At 53.4% G+C, this 6,100-nt stretch overlaps 1 protein-coding gene across 1 annotated transcript; it reads right to left on the reverse strand.

Annotated features, from left to right (window-relative positions):
- Positions 1–353: 353 nt before the first annotated feature.
- FOXQ1 (forkhead box Q1) lies at positions 354–2,532 on the reverse strand. The gene has a single exon (XM_030487362.1). It carries the CDS (start codon positions 1,758–1,760, stop codon positions 522–524), a length of 1,239 nt encoding a protein of 412 aa, XP_030343222.1. The 5' UTR covers positions 1,761–2,532; the 3' UTR covers positions 354–521.
- Positions 2,533–6,100: the final 3,568 nt, after the last annotated feature.

The following is a 6,100-nucleotide window of genomic DNA, read 5'->3' on the forward strand; positions in this document are numbered from 1 at the left end:
GCACAGTGATGCATTGCTTTGCAGTACAGACCTGCGGCTCCGCAGCAGCCCCCGGCCCCCTTCCTTTCTCTCCCCCGTCTCCTCCCGGCAGGCGCCCCCGGCCCGTCCGGCTACCCCCCCAAGCGCACAGCGCACCCCTGCGCGGCTGCCCAAGGCTCTGGTGGCAGGAGGTGCAGGGGCAAGGGAGAGGGCGTCGAGCAAGTGGCGAGGGAGTGGCCGAAGTCAAGTAGTCTCAACGAACAGTAAGAAGCACTTGAGGCTCATGGCTATGTCCAAAATGACAGTTGTTTTGGGATTTTTTGACTTTTTTATTTTTTTTTTTTGTTTTTTTTTCATTTTTTTTTTTTTTTTTATTTTGGTTAAAGTTAACCCCACTGTCATGTCACTAAGGCACAGTCACCGAGGCTTTTGCTTGGAGGCTTTGGTCGCCTCTGGAGTTAAAGTGCGAGATCCAGAGCCTCCTCCTTCCCCCCTCCCCGCTTCCCCGGGCGGGCCCCTCGCAGGGGAGAAGGGGGGCTCCGTCAAGCCAGGGAGGTCTCTATGGCGTACGGGTGGAAAGCGGCCGAGCCCCTCGCCGCCGCCGGCTGCAGCGGCCCGGCCAGCCGGAGGGGCCCATAGAGCGGGGAGCCAGGCGGCGGCCCCCGCCCGCCCTTGGGGAGGCCGACGGGGAAGAGCGGCGCCCGCGGCCGCTCCGCCGGCGTTGGCTCGCCCTGGGCCAGAGCTTGCCGCCCGCCCCCGAGCAGCAGCGGCGGCGGCGGCTCGCCCAGCCCGTAGGCACAGAGCTGCAGGAGCCCGCCGCCGTACAGGGCAGCGGCGGCGGGCGGAGGCTGCGCGGCAGGTGGGTAGGGGAGCAGCGGGTAGGGGCCGGGCAGCAGGTGCGGGGCCGCCGGCGGCGCCGGCCAGAGGAGGCGGGCGGGCCTCGGCGGCGGCTGATGCGGGGCGGCGCGGGGCCCCGCCGGCCGCCGGAGGAGGCTCTCGATGGCGAAGGAGCTGGAGAACTTGGCGCCGCTGCCGCCCGCCGCCGCCCCGCCGCTCGCCGCTGCTGCTTCCTTGGCGGCGGCGCCCGGCGCGCAGTTGCAGGGCGAGGAGGCGCAGCAGCACCGCGGGGAACCGCCGGGGGACGCGGCGCCCGCTCCGTCCGCCTCCTGCGGCGGCGGCGGCGGTGGCGGTGGGGCGGCGGCGGGGCGGGCGGGCTGCGGCGGCGGGGCGGCGCGGCTGAGGCGCTTGCGGCGGCGGCGGAAGACGCCGTCGGCGAATGTGTACTCGCTGCTGGGGTTGAGCATCCAGTAGTTGTCCTTTCCCCAGGGCCGCGCCGGGTCGCGCAGCACCTTGACGAAGCAGTCGTTGAGGGAGAGATTGTGGCGCACCGAGTTGCGCCAGCCGGTGTAGGCGCCGCGGAAGAAGGGGAAGCGGCTCATCAGGTAGTCGTTGATCTCGGCCAGGGTCAGGCGGCCGCCGGCCGAGTCGCGGATGGCCATGGCGATCAGCGCGATGTAGGAGTAGGGCGGCTTCGGCCGCCGCGTGTAGGGTTTCCCCTTGCCGCTCTCGGCCGGCGGCGGCTGCGGCGTCTGCGGGGTGGGGGGTGGTGGCGCGGAGTGCCCCGGCCGCCGGGCCCCGCCGCCCGGGCTGTTGGCGGCGCAGTCACCGTCCGAGCCCAGCTCGCTCTCAGCCGGCGCCGGGGAGAGGGAGCCGCTGCCTTCCTGATCGCTGCCGGCGCTCAGCTTGTCCTCGTAATGCTGCGAGAACACCTCCAGCTTCATGGCGGCGACGCCGGCGGCACCCCCGCACCCCGCGGCTCCGCTGAGGGGGCGCGACCCCCGCCTCTCGGCGCGGTCTCAGGGGCGGCGGGGAGCAGCGAGGAGACCCGGGGGGTTCTGTGCCCGCCCCGGCTTGGACAGCTCCGCGGCGGCAGGCAACGCAGGACAGCGGCGCTCCGCGCCCGCCTCACCCGGGCGCCCGGGATAGCTGGCAGGGGGCTGGACCTTTCCCCGCCGGTGGACGCCAAAGACGAGCGCCGGTGCCCTGCCGCCTGCGGCGGCGAGGCGGGGGACGGGGCGCTTCCCCCGGCTTCCACCTCCTTCTCCCCCACCGGGGCGCTCGCTCTCTTTCCGCCCCCGTTTGTCCTTCTCGCTCGTTACGCCCGCTGCTCCATGGGTCGGAGGAGAGAGGCGAGGAGGTCCCCGCGGAGCCGGAGCGAGTGGGCGGGTGCTGGAGCCGGTTCGTCTCTGTGTCCCCCGAGCCCGGTCCTCCTCGGGACGCTGCCGATGTTACCGTCCGGCGCTCCCCCGGAGCGGGGAGAAGCTCTCCGAGGACGTCCTGTCTCTCCGGCTTCGGCCCCCGTCAGTGCCGGGACGCCGGGCTGGCTTCTTGCTGCGGCGCGGGCAGCAGCAGGGTTATTAGGGTTATTAGTGTTATTGTCATTATCTCTCTCTTCCCCTGTGGTTCTGTGTCTCTCCACCACTTTCAGACCAGCCCATTATAACGCCGGCGAGAGGCGGAGCCAGGACAAAGATCTGAAAGGGTGGTGGGTGGAGAAGCAAGGTAGCAAAGGTGGGTATGCGCTAATAAGCCCTATCAGAGCCGTAATTAGCTGAGATGACAGCGTGGTCTTGTTGGAAAGTTATTTTACGAAACTTGTTTGTATTTTCTCCTGCCAGGTCCCTCCCCTTCCCGGGCATTGCGAATGAAGCTGCAGTTCGGCGCGACTTCGCAGAGCCGGGCCCGCCTCCCAGGTGTAAACTGCAGAATGACTTATAGGTGGCAGAGCAGAACCTGTTACATGCAGTGATTTATTTTAATAGCGCTGTATATAGCAACAAGTTGTAATGTGACAGCTCAACAACCTGTTGGAAAATAATACATGGCTTTGGAGTTGTGAATTCGTAATGATTTATTGTAGCCTGACAATGTCGTTTCAGTCCCGGCCCCTCTTCCTTTCTGTCATGACCACATCTGGCGCACGGGTAAAATGGGAACAGGTAGGCAATGTGATGGGCTTCTGCTATGAGGGAATTAGTCAAAACCTTAACCTTAAAGTGTGTTAATGTGCATATGGTAGCATTGCTTCACCTCTTCTGGATGGTGTGTTTGTAACTTCTCTGATATAACTGTCACTCTCCAATAAAATATATTATTGTGGTTGTTTTAATTTGTTTATTTATTTAATAGTTATGTTGCTTTAACATTTTTTTGCACATTGTGGATCTATAAATTTTCCATAAAACCCGGAGCAAAAGTATTATGTAATTTCACCTGGACACTTTTCTTTAGTAATGATTTTGGGGGTTGTTTTTTAGGTTTAAGTTGTCAGGGTCTTACCTTCCTTCAGAGGTTTTGCCTCCTTCCACAGCATGCTGGTGAGAACAACTCAGTGAAGAGAGCCATACAGCAATAGCTTCTCTGAAAACTCCCTCTTCAGTCCTATGCTGCTCGCTGTTCAATGTCAATGGCAAAACCATTGCAATTGCAAACCATTTGACTTCATGCGACAGTAGTGCTAGTGTCTGCAAAACAATAACAAAACAAAAACATCAGCAGAAATCTAGTGTGATGCTTATATTTTACTTCTCATATACACACTTTGAATTTTGTATCCTGGAGTAAGAGTTGGATTGCTCCATATTTTCCAAAAGCAGTCTTTCTAAATCAGACCTTATTTTAGGATAAATACTTAATGCAGAGTTGCTCTTGTTAGGACTACGCTGTTGTGGTCTGGCTCTTGAAGAGTGTTGGAGAGGAACATGAAAAAAGGCAGGTTTAAAGGACCAACAGAAGAAACAAAGAGTACTGGTTTCTGTCTTGATCTCTCTTGAGCAGAATATACCTTCCCACACACACCTGCATTTTGTTTCAATGCTTTGCCATTTCTTCTGTCTGTGTGAGTCTTAAATAGTAAATACTGAACAAAGAGAGATTCTTCTGTCCTTCTGGTCATACTCTTGCTAGCTTTAATAATAGTAGGCTCGATGTCTTCCTGTTCTCACTAAAGCTGTACCAGTTCAGAAACTCCGGTAATTCAGAAAGACAAAAGTAAGAGGAGGGAGACCTCTCTTGGTTCCTTGTTGTTGTTGTCTCCATGTAATGTAAACTGAGATCTTTCAGTAAAGTGTTGCATTAGCTGTAGGTGCCAATGTTTGTGCTTCAGGGTATGGGAAAAAGCTATCATTCCTTCCAAAACGTGTATTTTCTAAGATGATGCCAATGGCAAGGGTAGGTTTTTTCCTCTTCCTGCTTTTGTTGTAAATAGCAGTGAAGTAGCGATGATTTGCTAGCTTACCTTTGATGTTTATTTTATTACCGCTCCACTATTTGTGTGGAAAATGTACACATTGTCTCTTATCTTTATTCAAAGAACTTAAAAAGTCATTCAAATGCTGTAGGTAAACACGTCAGACATAACGAAGCTTTTTCACAGCCATACTTCAAGACTAGGAGTGGATGGCAAAGCTGGTTTTGCAAGATTTAAGAGGGGACAGAAGCTTGTGCTTAAAATAATACAAAGATAGCTATTAGCAGCTGGGAGCAGGGAGCCTTTCTAAGGTCAGCACTGATTCTTGTTGCGGCTCAGGGCCCCTTTGCTGCCTCTGATCGAGTGCCTGTTGTAAACTGGTCTTTGAAATCTGTGGTGGCTCTTACCTGAGAAAACAAGTGAAGGTGCTGATGTGAAGGACTGTACATGGTTTAGATAGAGCCTTTCTGGCCCAAGTGAGAGCGGTGTCAAGACTGTTGCTATTGCTGCCCACGAAACAACGAACAAAGTTGTAAGAAGTGGCGAAATAGTCCAACTGCTCCCATCTCTCACTACGGAGAGTATATGTAACCTCAAGTCTTTTCCTGCTATAGTTTTTTAAAAGGCACAGTATCGCCTTTAGGTTTATAAAGATTAACACAATCATCGGAAAAACTGATTCTGTTAAGTAAACTTCACATCAAAAGCACTTTGATGTGCTGTATTATAGCAGAGCCAAACACTCCACCCCCATCACCCAAGTAAAACCTCCAAAAACTTCTAGTGAAGCAATGTCAAGAAAAAAATCTAATTCTTTGTTCTGAAATGAAATGTCTCTTCCTCTTTAGAGCAACAGAGCAGGACTTTTTTTGATGTATGACCCCCACTTTTCCTACCTAAAACAGTACCCAGTCAAAGACTGGGTAGAAATTTCTCCCCTCAAAGGGGAGAAATGCCAATGGTTGCTTGAAAAATCACACACTCAACTTTGCTGCCCATTTTCTGTAGTATTTGAGTCATTTAATTCAGAAATAGTAAGAGTGTGCAGATGGGTATTTGGAGGTATGGCAGTGTAGTCCTTTGAAGTTTGCTCAAGCTATGAATTCTAAAAGTATTCCTTACTAAACGTAGCAAAATGCTACACGGCCTGGTGGTTGTGGGTGTATTTTCGGTTGATCCAGTTCTGTTGTCTACATGGTATTTTAAACCATGATTTGCTTTAACATTTCAGCAAACATCATGCAAAGGTGTGTCATGCTATGGTCTTACTTTTCTTTTTTTTTTTTTTTTATTTTTCACCCAATCCTTTCTTACCATCTTTTCTGCCTTCTGTCCTTCCAGACTGCTAACTAGATAAGAGAGGGCTTCCAGATAGGACCATATAGGCACAACTGGTCAATGAAAGTCTCTCTGTGGTGGTTGGGAAGGCCCTATAGCTACTGGTAGGCAAGCTTGTTTGTACATCTGAGATGTCCAGCACACCAGCTGGACAAAGTGCTTCATCATCTCTTCTCCTCCTCCTGTAGCAAGCTGCAGGAGTGCGCTGCCTTGCCAGGAGTGATGAAATTGGACAATGCAACACACTACATGAGCAACAATAGACCAGTTCAAAGAGTTCTCTTTGGATGGGCTGCTCACAGCAGGAGATGTGCCTAGCATGCATAAAATGAACTACAGGCTCTGTGAAGGTTGACTAATTGCGCTATGTATACTTTTATAGTTGAAGGAAATCCAGCTAGATACTGAGCCGTAAGAAAGGAACTTAGTGGAAATTCATTTAAACCTTGAGAAGAAAAGTTTGACCACTGAAGCAGAATGCGTGTTTGCGTGAATTGCCACATTGGGAACTCTACATACAGATTTGGACTTTTG

Source organism: Strigops habroptila, chromosome 1 (genome assembly GCF_004027225.2).
Source record: "Strigops habroptila isolate Jane chromosome 1, bStrHab1.2.pri, whole genome shotgun sequence".
Taxonomy (NCBI): domain Eukaryota; kingdom Metazoa; phylum Chordata; class Aves; order Psittaciformes; family Psittacidae; genus Strigops; species Strigops habroptila.